The 15427-nt window shown below is 40.5% G+C and overlaps 2 protein-coding genes across 4 annotated transcripts in view; both read left to right on the forward strand.

Annotated features, from left to right (window-relative positions):
* The window catches only part of MAPKAPK3 (MAPK activated protein kinase 3), a 52552-nt gene extending 49734 nt beyond the window's left edge, over positions 1–2818 (forward strand). For all 3 annotated transcript variants that reach the window (XM_083795763.1, XM_083795764.1, XM_083795765.1), the window contains one exon: positions 992–2818. In XM_083795763.1, the coding sequence (XP_083651889.1) occupies positions 992–1150 (159 nt within the window). In that variant the 3' untranslated portion in view covers positions 1151–2818. The remainder of the gene's footprint in view (positions 1–991) is intronic.
* A 123-nt stretch (positions 2819–2941) lies between these two features.
* Positions 2942–15427, forward strand: part of LOC310880248 (uncharacterized protein) — a 31972-nt gene continuing 19486 nt past the window's right edge. Inside the window, exons 1-2 of the mRNA XM_083795785.1 lie at positions 2942–6076; positions 10337–13550. Of these exons, the coding sequence (XP_083651911.1) occupies positions 13539–13550 (12 nt within the window). The 5' untranslated portion in view covers positions 2942–6076; positions 10337–13538. The remainder of the gene's footprint in view (positions 6077–10336; positions 13551–15427) is intronic.

Genomic DNA, 15427 nt, shown 5'->3' on the forward strand with positions numbered 1-15427 from the left:
CTCACCTACTCTTTGTATTGATGACAGTTGAATGCTTCCTGCAAAGTGAAACTATAGGGCAGACTAAAAGTTGTTTGCAAGCCTTAACTCTTTCCTCCTGGCCTTTATCAGGTTGGCATATTTTTTCACAATTAAATCTGAACTTTCTGCACTTACAATCCTTGGCATTTTGATAATTGCAACATTCCTTTAAGGTATTCTACTGATCACTCATTTTATTTAAATTGCCAATGTGCAGTCTCAGCTGTTAAACTATATTAAGATAAAACTTCACAGGACCTAGGCAACATGCACCTTCCAAGTCAAAGGAATCAAATATCTATTTTCACTTAGCCTTCTTCATTTCCATGTTTCGGAGAACTTCTTATGTTTGTGCGTTGTACAGGTCCCAGCGGTATTCCCTTGGGCCACTAGCATTCCCATAATATTTAATCTTTTTTCCTTTCCTGAACTAAATGTATAGGCATTCATTGGCCTAAGCAGATGTTCGCTCACAGCCTTATTAAAAAGTTTAAGATTTGTCTGAACTTAAATGCTAATTCAAACTAAGGAAGTATGTGAATTTGAAGTGCACACTTTTAAATAACTTTGTGTGGACTCTTTATTCTACTTCCTGCTAACCTAGTTTGGTAACAGAGCAAGGAAAGCAGTGCTCTCACTCTGTTACAACAAGCCCAGATTTAACAGCTGGTGAAGGCCTAGAGCCAGACAGTAAGAAATGCTGGGCACAAGAACATGGTGGAAATCGGGCCAGAGGAGTGTGGTCCTGTGTTGCCCACATGTGAAACGCTGTGAATAGTTCCTCCTGAATGAATCCCTGAGTCGAACGAAGCCTTTAGTCATAGTCCACTGCAGCAGAAAGGGCTCAACTATTCCTGGCTGTAGCATAACAGAGGGTTCCTTTCTGTACATTAATCACCTAGCACTAGTGGGGGATGGCTGCGCTCTCTCTGCCTTGGGGTGTTCAATAAATTAATTGCTTGGTTTCCAGGAGGAGATGACCAGTGCTTTGGCTACCATGAGAGTGGACTATGATCAGGTGAAAATTAAAGACTTGAAAACATCCAACAACCGCCTTCTGAACAAACGCCGTAAGAAGCAGAAGCAGGCAAGCACCTCTTCTGCAGCCCCAGGGTGCAATAATCAATGAGAAGAGAAGCCAAGGACCTGGGGGTGGAGGGTAAAAGCATTAAAAGGAACTATTTAAAATGTGTACAATAAACTCAGTTGACTGAGTACCATGAATGCACATAGACTGCAAAGGAGTTATCCTGCAAAGAGGGAGCAGAGGGCAAGATTGCATTTTTGTAACTTGAATCAGGGCTTTGCTTTTAAAGGCTAATTTATGACATGATTCAGTTGCATATCACTAGGGAAGGTGTAGCAATACCAGAAATGTTATCGGGTTTTGTTTTGGCTTTAAGTGTGTTGGAGGAGTGGAGAGAACAGGAAACAGTCACAGTATACATACTACCGCACTGAGGCTTTGATAGCCATGTAGAAGAGTGACTTCTGCTACCATTTTAAGCTAGGGAATATAAAAATGTCAAGTGTTCTGCTTGGAGTGTTTTAGGAGTTCAAACGTGAGTACTGAAAAAGGAGGCAAATGTCACTGCTCTTTATATGAGTAGTGCAGGTACAGGTCTACTTTGGATGCATGTGGCCAGTGTTTCCATCCTAGAATAGGTAAGAATAGTCAGTGTTTCCAAACTTACCTCCTGTGGTTACAGAATATCACCTAAGCAGTAAACAGTTATTCCTGTTTTAGGAAAAAACATCCATACATTTCCATTTTCACAAAGTCCTTCATGTAGTCCTATGTGAAGATTTGGCTTTGTCATGGTTTCTCATTTAAAAACATGTTCATTTTATAAACATAGCCATTATGTTATGTCTATGCCACTGTCAGATTCCGCTCTTGTAATGTTCTTAATTTAAACAGTACTTCATGCAAAGAGTTTTAATTAGGATTTAATTAGTCAAAAGTATCCTGCAGAGAATATTGCTGCTCCTCTTGGATCTACAACGTCTAGGTTGTACAACTGGACATGCAATTATATATGAGAGACAGCTCTAGAAGAGAGACTTCTGAAATTCAGGAAGAAACAGCAAGTGCATGTTTTCTGTGGACTCCACTGTCTGCCAGCATCCCTTCTGGTAATTACCTCAAGATCCTGTGCCTGAGACTTGCTGATCATATCAGATTTTGGGGTGTTGGGGTTGGTTTGTTTCTTGGGAGCAAGGAGGGAAAGGTTGCAACTTTATCTGTGGTGTTTTGACAGTGTTTCTGGATCCAAAGATTTCCACCACCTAAGGGAAACTACCTATAAGGATATCCACTTTTTTTTTTCCCCTATTCTAATTCTTGTTTTATGATATTTTAGCCTTGGTTTGCTAATTTGTTTTACTTTGTAATCAAAGTATTTTCTCCCACTGTATTATATATATATATATATATTTTAAGTTGAGGTAAAGCAAATGTTTGTGAAAGTATTAACAAAGTTTAGAATGAAAATTATGTGCTTCCAGTGACACAAGCAAAAACTACTTTGTGGTAGGCATACACAGTGCTGTTGTGTTAATAAACTTAAGAAGCAGCTTAAAAGACGAGGGAAAACAAGGCTCCAGAGAGGATCTGAAACTTCAGATCTGACTGTCACATAAATCTTGTTACCTCCAACAAATACATGCTCGAGGGTTCAGACCTTTTCTGGAGAGCCCTGTTCCCATCTTCAAAGCATTGGATGAGTACTCTATTCTTTGTTAACTGGTCCTAGGGTTTTATAAACTGATTTTAATAAACCGTGTTCCAACATTCCTTCCTCTTGTCAACCCTGATTTTCTTGATGTTGCAGAGTTCATATTGCATTGCGAGGTTTGTCTGTGTTTAAGGTGATGGGAAAGGGGAGAAGGAAAATGTTCAATGATGTCTACTTTCAGAGGCTACCTAACTTTAAGCATGTTTTTTAATTATTCCAAGGGTTTTTCTAAATTTTAATCCCTGCAAAGATGTATTTTAAAATTATTTGATGTTTATCTAGGTATCTTCATGATTATAGCATGTCCTGTATGTATTGATTTTTTTTATCATATTACTCCTAAGAGTTAGGCAAATATTATTCAACTCCTGTGAATGATAATGCAACAGAGAGCTGTGATGTGCCCAGAATTCAACAGCAGAGTTTAGAGTCAGATCCAAATCTCTGACCCTTTATCCAAATTTTAGAGGGTGCAACGTCTGCCTCGTCTGCATGTCTGCCTCACCATCTCTGTGCCCCATCAGGGTGATACTGGTGCCTTCTGTCATGGTTAGTAGGGCAATCTGTGTAAAATGCAGTTGGGTTCTGGCTGCCTTGGCAGAGTGGTATTGAAATTGTTGTAACCCAAGTTTTCTTTCCCATTTTGCCCAAAGCTTGAGCTCTCTGCTTCCTGCCGGTGCCTTCTTGCTTATCTACAGCTTGAAGACATATGTCTGTTCCTGAACAGTTTTCCATGGGGGACTGTAAAGCACATTAGGGCCTGATTAGTTCCTGTGGGATTCCAAACTTTATCACACAGAAGCTGGAGTGAGGGACTGATGGGCTTGGGCACAGCACCTTCAGCTGTCACTCCCTGTACAGCAGGACTCTACCGTCTCATTAAATTGGGACTAATAGTTCTTGCATTCTGCCCTGCAGTGACAACATCCAGGAGTACTGTAAAGCCCAGGGGAACCTGAGGAGGGCCTCAAAATGCTGACCATGAAAGTGTGTGCAAGTATTGTACTGCATTTGGGCTCGCTTTGCAGAAGAAACTTCTTGGGAGCCGGGAGGCAGCTGACGTGCGACATGTGGAGCCCTCACTGCTGTCCCACAGCAAAACCCGCTGGTGGCACAGCTGCCTTCTGTAAAGCTCCCGCCGTGCTTTAACCATGTCCTAGTCGACAGAACTCGGCGACAACGTGCCAGGGACCCGCTCTGGCCGACAACACACGAGCGCGACCCAGGCACGCTGAGGAGCGGGCCCGGCTCCGCGGCGCCACCTGCTGCCCCCGGCCTGCCCCCGGCCTACCCGCGGCCTGCCCCCGGCCTACCCCGCGGCACGGCCCCGGGCCTCCCCCGGAGCCCCCCGAGAACGGCGGCGGGATGCCGGGCTCTGGGGCACCGGAGAGCTCCTGGCAGGCGTGCCGTGATCCCGTGAGGAGATTCCCCTTTCTGGCTGCGGCTCTGCTCTGAGGAGCCCTTCTTCTGTCTGCATTCACACACGTTATAAAGAGCTCTGGTGTGCTCGTGGTGGTATTTGGGGCTTGTCTCTTCCCCCAGCCATGTAGTATAATAGTCTCTTTAGAGCGTCCTGCTTGGGGTCCGAATTTATGGCCTGTTTTTAGAAAGGATAGGCTATTATAAAACTGATTATTCATTTGCATATTCATCAGCCATATAGAGGAGGTAAAGAGCTGGGAAGGGAGAGAAATGAATGGTCAATAGAGCGGGCTTCAAGGAAAACGCGGATTAAAAGGTCTATTTATTTTTTTACAGCAGAAGCTGAAAAAGGGACGTGCACAGATTCCCCACCCCCAATCCTTTTCATAGTAATTGCTTACGGGCCGCTGCCTCCTGTACTTCCGCGCACTGTACTCCTCTCACACACACGTCTTCTCGCTCGCTCACAAGCATGCTTTCTCTGATGTGTGCACAAGTGCATGCGAGAGCACGGATAAAATTATTCCCTCTTCCGTTTCTTTTACTACACGCTTTCTAACCTTTTTGGCCACATGTGCCATATGATGAACCTTTTTTGACATGGTACAATTAAAAGCTAACATTAAGGGTAAGCTCTTGGCCTACTTTTATGTTTTCTATTTGCCCAAGCCCAGCATGTTGTCCTGGGATTGCTTTTCTCTCTTAACACTTCATTGCCTAGAGTCTAGAGGCCCAATTATGTAACCGCTTCTGACTTGTCTGACGGGAGGGATAATGAGAATGCTACGTACCCAGTTTGATCTAATTTCCTGTCCTCTTTTCAATTCAGACTTTGTTTGGTCCATGTTTAGACAAAAGAGCTTTTGAGAAAAAGGAAGATTTAGTGAGGAGGAGAGAACCGAGGCTTTTAAATATTTAAATGTAATCATAAGTACACGTAAAACTTTAAACCTGTGTTTAAGGGCTGTTAAGTGATGTCTGGCTGCTTTGATGTATTTGCGTGCTCAGCCAGAGGTTGAACCCAGCCATGGGACGTTTTCTGTACTTAATGGAGGAAAACGTGTCCTTGGGGACAGACCCCCACACCCCAGCTCATTCACCAGCACCCTTTCATGCTCACTAACAAACCACAGGGAAAAAGAAAGTGCAGGTGGACAGGGAATTAATGTATATGTGGGGGAAGTCGTTTCTGCCAGAAGTACATGTTTTGAGGTGAGCTTCTGTGTGCGTGTGTGAAAATGTCAGGATTCTCTTTTTTTTTTTTTTTGTAGGTTCTAGTATTTCCCCTCTTCACCTGGCTGCTCCTAGTAGCAGAGTTGGCATAGTTGGGAATGAACATAGTTTATTCTCTGCTAGAGAGCCTAGTCAGAAGCAGACTTGGAAGATAGATAATACATACTCTAAACCTCAAAGAAAACAGTATTTTATAAAAAATCTTGCAAGCTGACAAGTTTACTTTAGGTACATACTTAAACACATCTCACATCTTGAAAATTGGGACTAAAGCAATCCTAGATAATAACATTTGCTGAAGAAACATTTCCCTGAATTCTTTGCACTGGTTAAAGAAAGTCTTTTTGAGTATTAAGTACAGCTTTAAAATAGGAATTATTTTGGTCTGGGTGGTTAGATGAATTTAAGGTAAAGGGAGTAGTAATGGGAATGATAAGTTATGTTGAAGAATAAGATAGAAAATGTCTACTGATGTATAATACTCCAACTGATTTTTTTACTGCAGGTGCTACTTCTATACTGACATAACAGGATAGATTCAACTTTTTATTAGAACCTGGTTTACCACTGGAGGAGGAGGATGTTTCTGTACTCTAGGGAAACGTGGAAGCTCAGCAAAAATAACCCCGTGACTGCAGATGAACACCTATATTGATAAATCTGTAAGTGATGCCTAGCATTAACTTTCTTTCAAAATTCAGGTGCTAAGATCTCATAGGTCTGCTCTTACTGCGTAAAGGCACAGAGGCATCATTGTCAGTGGGTTTCTCTGTACTGCTTGAGACTGCAGAGAAGCAATTGCTGAAATGCGCTGCAGCATTTTTAGCTTCCAAGAATCAAAAGTGTAAAAATGCATCTTTCAAATAGCTGGAAGTGATACAGAGGGCCAGACTGTCTTTAGTCTGAGGAGGGGTTGCTCTTGAAGGTAGTATACAGGTATCTTGATCTTGCTTCAGTTCAACTTCAAGATCTGATAATAAGCATGTTTTAGCTGTGTGAGTCTACAGGCCCAAAATTACTAGTATAGTGCTGTATTTTTTTTGCCTTTAGCCACTGGAATGTACTTATTTGGTCTATGGTTGCAAACCCTTTAGCATTATTGATCCTGGGACTGCACTGAAGCTGAATAAATCAAAAAGAAATTTTATAATTTTCTTCCATTTTAAACTTCAAAACTTGTTTCTTTTGAATTATATTGCATTCAAGTTAATTACTGGTATTGCTAGTGTTAGAACTGTTTCATATCACACCTTTATTTGTTAACAGGGAGCATGAGTGCTTCTTTTGGGGGATGTCTTTTTGCTTTTTTCATCAGGAGTTCATTAGGAATTTTAATCTGGTTTTGGAGTTAAATGGAATGGATATTTTGCCCAATATTGTTCTCCTGAAATTTCCAGGCTAATCTATTTGGGAAACATGGAAGATATTCTCAAGAGACATTTCTTATTGCTTAGCTACTGAAACACCTGCTAAAGCTGAGCTCTTTTGAAAAACTGAAAATTATTTAAATGTGAAAAAGAGTGGGTTGATCTGGAAAAGAAACTTCTCAAAAGACTAAAATTAGAATGGAATGTGTTAGAAGAGAAATACTGGTGGGGGAGGAGGACTGAGGTTTTTAAAATAAAAATGCTACTGCTTAAGTAATGATCAAGGAAATTCTAGTTAGGATAGTAGCTGTTGCTCCAACCCAGAGCAATTCCTGAATTCAGAAACAGTTAGAAATTTCAGAAAAATATCAATATACAATACAGTTTATTTATTTATTTGTTTATTTATTGAGGTAGTTCAAAGCAAGGCTTGGTTTGATGTTTATGAGTGAGACTTTTGGGCAAATGCTGTTAGTATACCAAATAAATGGCTCTCCTTTAAGAGCAACTAATAACTGAAGGAACATGCTTTGCAGATTAAGTTCTGCTCTCCCAAAGTTGCCTGAGTGAGTGCCTTTTCTGCTTGCAGAAAGCATGTCAGTGTGAGGTAAGCTTTCTTTTTTTGCTTTCAGAGATTTGTGTATTTCTGTCTTTCACTCTATCACTGTGTGTTTGGCTTTTGTCTTGAGTAAAAATTCTAAATAGTTGTCTGAAGGCTAACAGGTTGCATGATGCAGTGGTTTTTTTCCTTTTTGGCTCAAGTACAGTTCTACCACCTCTTCTCTTACTTGTGAACTTTTTGTAGTACTGTAAAGTATTGGAAGATTTTGAAGGAATCCCATTACCTAGCAGGAAATAAGAATCTACATTGTATGTAAAATGGCAAGGAGCAAAGTCCCAAGAACTGGATAGTAGTGGGAAAAGCATCCCTCTGTTGGAAGATAATAGAAGACTTCACCAAAGAAATGACCCCAACTCAAACTGAGTACTTTTTCTTCCAGTTTGCGAGTGGGCTGTGGGTACACTCTACAACATTTATGGGTGCCTACTTTAGAGGTAACCCAAAAGGATGCTGGTCTTCCTTCAGGGTCGTAGAATTCCCTTCCATCATGGTGTGGCATGCAGCTCTGCCACATTCCCCTTGCTGAGAATTCCTGCAGAGGTTGATGTGCTCCTTCCATCATTGTTTCTCACACCCACAGTGCTGTAGTGAATGTCAGAGTGCAAGTAGTGCCAGCAGCCTTTTCAGCTCCTGTACAGGATGTTTTAACCTCAGCTTTATTCAGAGTAAACATTTTAATTTCATAGGAAATTCTGTTAATTTCAAATCCCATTTCCCATGGGATTTAAACTTTTTCAGTCAGCTCTGTAAAGCACCATTCTAGTGTCCTGGGTCACAGAACCATTATTCTTAAATCTCTTGGTGTTGGTTATACATTATCTCACTGAGAAGTAGCCACTTTAAGCAGAAATACTTATTTCCTCCTCCTGACTTTTAAGTCTTTGTGTGGAATACTTCATTTAGCCACAAAGAGTAAAATGTTAACAAAGAGTAAAATGAGTTATCTTCATTTTAAATCCCTTGATTTTATTCTTCTTAATTTTGTTGGATATATTTTATGCATTTTGGAAGTCATGGGTACTTCCTTTAGAGAGACTTGACTGCGGTATTTTGGTTTCTTCTCTATACATTTAAAAAAAATCCTATAGAGCTTTTTGCTATAGGATATTTAAAATCTGAGGAGTAGGAAGGAATTGAATTTCCTGATTTAAAGTGACTCAGCTACGGCTGCCTCCTTGTTTTGTAATAGATTCTCTGCATCTAGCTCTAACCTTAGCTGGCACTAGGTAGAGCTATCAAATGTTTTCTCAATTAATTTGTCATTCTTGCACAGAGTCAGTTTCTAAGCTGTTCCTCAAGGATCCTGGAACAGCTTTCTGGTTAGCAATCATTAACTCCAACAGTACATGACTCCATGTCATAAGGCATCACTTGAGGCCATTTCATCTCAAGTTATGTCAATTATATGCCTGGCTAACAGGATCTCAGTAATATTAAGAGATGACTTTAGTTTGTTAATATTGCTTGCTTTCATAGTATGTCTAGTCACACACACACCTGCTCAAACCTTCTTCACATAACTTCAGTCTAATAGAGAGAGTCGTTTCATTTCTATATGAAACTTAGATGGTGGGGGTGGGTTTTTTGTTCGGTTGGTTGGTTTTTGTTTTGTTCATTTGTTTGTTTTTGTACTATGCAATTTAATTTTAAAGCATTTTTTTTAAGCCTGAAAGTTTTCTTTGTAGGATTCCTGAAACTGTTTGTTTCCCTTTGGGGTAGATTTTGTTCGCAATTTGAGAAAATTATTTGCACTGAAAGCTTAAAAAGAAAGTTGATATTTGTGGTTATGTATGATTGAATATGTTGAAGTAATAATGTGGACAAATCTAATTAGTCCTGTCCAGGCAACTGAAGACCTTGAGCTTGCTTTATTAGAATTAACTACTGCATACATGAAAGAAGAAATTTAATTCAAATTTCTATTAATCACAAATACTGTTCTGCCAAAGTGATTTTTTTTTTAAGACATACTAGTCTTCTGTTTGTATGTCACAGAATTCCATGTCAAGGTTGATTTTGTATGCTTACATCTTTGAAGTTGTATGTCCTAAAGTTAAATGCACATGAAAGTATTTCAAGTATTGTGCCCCAAATGATTTCAATGTAGAAGTACAAATCAAATATATATATTTACATATGTAGAGAGATACTCTGGTGCAAAGCCCCTAAAAATTCAGTCTGAACTTTCATTGTCAGGTTCACTTCTTTTTTCCATCCTGCAGCATTGTTGAAGTAAGGTTCTCACTGCCAGTAAATGCAGCCCAGTTTCATGTCCCCGTCATCCCTTTCCCATCTGCCACTGGACATTGCTTCATCCAAAGATGAGGAGAGGAGCAGCGGGGAGAGCTCTGGCTGGAACTGCCTGTGATATTCTACACATGTAAATGAGGCATGGAAGGTCATCTAAAAGGACAGAGAATTAGTTGTCTGTCTGTATGTGTGGCTCAGTACCTGTACTTCAGTGCTGTAGGAAATTTCAGTTTTGTGAGAAGCTGCCTGGCAAAGCATGTCCCATCATCCTCTCCCTGAGAGTGAACCAGTCCTAGTACACGTGTTGTAGGAAAGAAGGTATTAGCACACAATGAGAACCTGTCCTGTAGTATTAATGGGGAGTAGGAGCCAGCGGTATGTCTGCCCTGAGGGCTGGACCTCTTGCACTCGCAGCGTCTGGATGTGTGAACATGCTCCTCCAGCCAGGGTTACTGACAGCCCTCCCAACACGTCCTCTGCACTGTGTGGCAAATGAGGGGGAAAACAGACTGTGGTGGAGGGGTGCTTAGCACTTGGCTGACCAGTTTCAACTGGGATTCTGGAGCAAGCTTGTGTTTGTTCCTGTGGTTCTTGATTCAATTAGGTTTATAAGACTAAAACTGAGTTCTATTGAGATAGCCCTTCCCTAACTCTCTAAACCTATTTTATTTGCTGAACCCTAGCGTTGTGGTGATTTGTGTGTCACAAGTTATTGAAGAGCCCTGTGAAATATTAACTCTTGATCTGCAATACTGCCAGCCACAGAGATGCCAGCATGTTTGCTTTGAGGGCTTGGACCAGCCCCGGGAGCTGTCTGCCCATCTTTGTAAGGATCAAGGAGCCAAGGCAACACAAGCCAGTATGTTGTGGCAATGCCAGAGACCAATGATGTCCAGTCTTTCTGTCCGTCCCAGACAGCATGGATAACATGGTCTCATCTAGAGAGACACAGGGATGTACACGTCAGTCTCTCTAACAAGTGTTTGGCCATATTTTAGGCAGTCACCTCCATTTGTGTGACAGTTGGCAGAGAAAATCTCATATCTGAACAGTCATTGCAAAAATATCTCACGTGATAGAGATACATACAAGCTGCTGTCCTGTTGTATGATGGAAGCGGAAAAGAAGTCATCAAATAATGGCCAAATGATTAATTTATTTTTCTGCTGGACTGTATGTTCAGCTCAAGAGATGAACATCAGCCCTCCTTGATATAGAAATTAATAGATTCTCTTTGAAAAGAGATCAGAGAGGAGCGTGTTCAACTATGCGCTGAAATGCAGAAGTATAAATGCTAGACTAAATTCCAAAATCTGAGTGTATGTAACGACAAAGGGGAAAATGTATGTAAAGTGCACAAGCAGACTTGCTGTCATGCTTTTTTTTTTAAATTGTTCATAGTAACCTGAATGTTATTTAGAATGCTTTCTGTAGGCACTAAATACTGTTTATGAAGAAACTGTGCAATATTTCTATCCTTGAAAGTTGACAGGGATTTATTAAATATCTTACGGTGTTTCAAATAATAGTCCTAAGGTGTAACTCCTTATATGCATTCATGGGAGGCAAGAAATGTGAATCCAAAAGGAGGTGGGACAAAGTAAGGGCAGCACTGAGCATCCGTTCATCTATGTCTGCTCCTGCAGCAGTGCCAGACTTAGCAACTCTAGGGCTGCAAGGGAGGATAAGCCCAGGCTTCCATGATGGCAGAAGTTAGACCTTGAATTCCTGTATTTCCTGCACTGGAGGGCAAAACTGAGGCTACAGTAATTTGTTTCTCATTTAGTCCTTCATCTTCTATCTTTATTCGTGTCACCAGAGATAGGATCACTCTGACAGCTGTAAAATTTATAAAGGGGGAGTAGGACGTTTCGGACGCTTGCCTGCCTTATTTGTGATAAATGAAGAGCCCTATCCATGCGCAAAGTGAACTGCAAAACTCGGAGCCTGTGCTGAGTTCTAGCACGGTGCATGGAAGAGTTCTGACCTTGCACTGTTGGAGACAGGGTCCTGTGTCTGGCATCAGAGGTGTCTGGTGTTTCTCACATTGCTTTTTTAAATCATTTTTTGTAGAAAAGCTGTAGTCATGTAAAAGACTCCTGTGCTCTCTTTTTTGACTAAGAGCCTATATTTTCCTTCCCACTGCTTTCCTGGACTTTGTCATCTTTACACTGTTATTGGAAGTGAACATTCTGAGATTACCTTCTGACTATGTAGTGTAATTACTGGCAGACCCAGGCAGCAGCTACTGACAAAGAGGAGATAATGTCCCTTTGAATGTCCCCAGTTAGGATAATTCTGTTTTTTAGCTGTTCATTCATTAGCAAAGAAGTAAACAGTGCAGACAGAAGGTTGTGAAGCAGGGTGTTTATTCACTTGTTTTCTAGCCTTCTCTCCAGATTAATGAAATGACTCATAGACAGTAATAACATGCCTCGGGGAAAAGAAAAAAAAAAAAAACAAACAACCTGGAGGTGGGACGTGTGAGGCCAGATCTTTGTCAGGACACCCACATCTCCCCACACCTCTGTATATGACTTGATTCTCTCTATTACATGTAAATGATGGATCAGTTATAAAGATAGCCAAAACCAGCTGGGCAAAAGAATCAAATTGGCATCTTGTAAGTGCAGGTTGGCTTAGATGTGTGCGAAAGAAAATGATTGCTGGTGAGAACATCATAAGACTATGCTACTGCTTATGAATGACTCTGTGTAAAGTTACTGATAAGTATTTTCCTACCTTCCCTTCTACCCCTCTTTGACAAAGAGGACCAATGGTGTGTCTCACACAGGTGAGTAACACCTGTTACAGTTCTGGCTCTGTGCGCTGCCAAACATACTCTCTGTGCAGTTTCTAAAATACTGATTCCAGACTCACGCTCAAACCCATGTCAGTCCTACGTAAAACTGAAGATAGAATAGTGAGACTGCTCTGATTTCAAAAATGCTCAAGAGTTTGTTGACCTTTTAGAGTATAGAACTGAAAGACTTTGAAAGGTTACATGACTTTTGGGCAGAGAAGGAAACTGAAAACAAAACTAGGTATCACAGATGCACTTTCAGTGGTGCACCATCTCTTACACTTCCCAAGAAACACTCAGACCCATCTTTGTGAAGATTATGCATCTGCTTTGGAACTGTTTACTAATAAAAATTGACTAATAAAACTTTCCATAATAAATGCTACGTGAATGATGAAGCACAGGTATATTTTTGTTTAACAGCAGGATTTTTCAGCAAGATTGAACAAACTGAAAGCAGGGCAAGAGAAGAATAGTAATTATGGAAATTCTGGTAAGAATTAATTATAGCATACACCACCAGGCAGCTCTGATATGTAAAAAAGAAATAAAGTGAGAAGCACCTATGTGTACCTTCCAGATACAGAAAATACTGCTTCGCCTTTGTATTAGATTTTGAAACAATGATTGTTTCTAACTGCATTATCTAAAAGGAGATAGTATGTATAATACAGTCTTAAAGATCTCTTTGATTATGATGGCTGTTTGTCCATGGGACTACACATCACATGGAAACCTAAACCCAGCAGCCAGCTCCTAGTCTCACAACTGCTTAATTTATAAATTCTCCAAAATTGGTATATAGCCAAGATGTTCTGCTATTTATTGTTACTTTATGTAAGGCTGTTCATTGGTGGTTTCTGTGTTATGTTTCATTTTGAGAGGAGACAGTATATCTAGGGTGGAGATTTAAGGCACACAAACCACACGCACAAAAAATAGTATGAAGCTGGAGAAGGAAGAGGAGGTTGTCAAAGCCTGGAGAGAAGAATTGAGGATAATTAATCAGGCAAATGGAGATAGAGAGCAGGTGTGCAGAGGGAATAGTCTGATGGGAACAAAAGCCAGTGGAATGAAAATGAATGTCAGAAGAGGTGAGTGACTTTTTCTTTATTTTATAAATGGTGAACTGCAGCAATGAAAGTTTTCTTTGTCAGCCTGAATTTTTATTTAAAAAATAGTCTTATAAACATTAATCAAAGCAGTAACATTTTAGATGTTTTTGAAAAACAAATTATTTAGTAGAATTAAATTAATTCAATGATGACCTTTTAAACAGTGTTATATGACACACACACACACCAAGCTTATAAATTCCAGCAAACGATTAAAATATTTTACTTGAAAAAGTGGTTTTTATAATAAGGGTAAAAAAGGAAATATATTAGAGATGTTAAACTAGGAAGAGAAAGGGAAATGTAGGGCAAGGGCAAAACCAGTTTCCCCCTGGCATGTTTGTAAACCAAACCTTGCAGGATTTAGGTCAGTACGGGAGACAAAAAATATGGTTTATATAAACCAATGTCAAACTGAGCAGTTAAGGTTTATATCCAAACAGACTAAGGTCAAACCTCTCATCTCTCTGTGCAACAAAATAGTGTCACCTACTTCTCCAAGGAGCAAGAGTGTGGCTGACAACCCTGAAGACCATCAGAAATGGAAATTCATTCACTGCTTTTGCAAAGAGGAGCAGCTGGTATCACTTACTGTTTTGAGATAAGAGGAAAATGCTCTTTAATTCCCTGTTTACTTTGCAGTTCCTACACAGAGCTGTGAAGGAGCCTGTTGCTGCACTAAGGCTTTTCAAGTCTGTCTGCACTTGCTCTCTTGTCAGGGCAGGACTGAAGTATTTTCCTCACCACGCCATTTTGTTGTTCCCTTTAGGCTAAAAGACTGAAGGGGTGAGCAAATAACAAAGTTTTGCAGAGAAGATAAGAAGGGCTGGCTTTCTTAAATTAATGAAAGTAAAATTTTGGATGAGTAATTTTTAATGAATAGAAAGAAACAAAAGGAAGGAAACTTGAGGGATCCAAAGACCATGATACTAGAGCTTTGCAAATGGGATCATCTAAGATGATAATATACCTGAGCCGATTAGCTGTGGTTGGGATACCAAGGCTAATGTGAAAGCCTGCTTCTTTTCTTGTCCTCCTCCTGACCACGCTGACTGGGAAATGCTAACTGTAATGGTGTGATAACAATACAGCCGAAGGAATAAGGTTCTTTAATAATAACAGTCTGAAATATTATCTGAGCCTACTCAGAGTGTTAGAGCAAAAAGAGGTGTGTGGGTTGGGTGCTCTTGGGACAGGGGGGTACAGGTAGGTGAATTCAGAGCACTGATTCAGATCACTTCTCCCTTTCATTTGATTTTATTTGAAGTTAGGCCTTCACCATAAACTTTAAGCTGACAGTAAATTACAAAAACAAACAAACAAACAAAAACGTATTTTGACACAAATGAATGTTCAGTAACTGAAATTTAATAGTGTGATTAACCGTTGCTTCAAAGATAGTCACAGGGGCATAAGATGGTCCTCTAGGTGTCCCCCTCCTTGCATATGAGAAAAATATATATATTTTTATTTGTGAAACATTTGACTTAATTGTTCATCAGAATTTTCTGCTAATCAGAAGCTAGCCTTTTGCTTTGAGAAATCAAACACTGTGTCCTAGGTATCTGACATGTAGGAAAGAACGGTAATACAGAATCACAGAATGGTTTGGGTTGGAAGGGACCCCAAAGCCCACCCAGCCCCAACCCCTGCCACGGGCAGGGACACCTCCCACCAGCCCAGGCTGCCCCCAGCCCCATCCAGCCTGGCCTTGGGCACTGCCAGGGATGGGGCAGCCACAGCTCCTCTGGGCAGCCTGGGCCTGGGCCTCACCGCCCTCACAGTAAGGAATTTCTTCCTGATGTCTAATTTAAATCCACCTTCTTTTGGTTGGAAGCCATTACCCCTTGTCCTAT

Source organism: Anser anser, assembly GCF_964211835.1.
Source record: "Anser anser genome assembly, chromosome: 12".
Lineage (NCBI taxonomy): Eukaryota > Metazoa > Chordata > Aves > Anseriformes > Anatidae > Anser > Anser anser.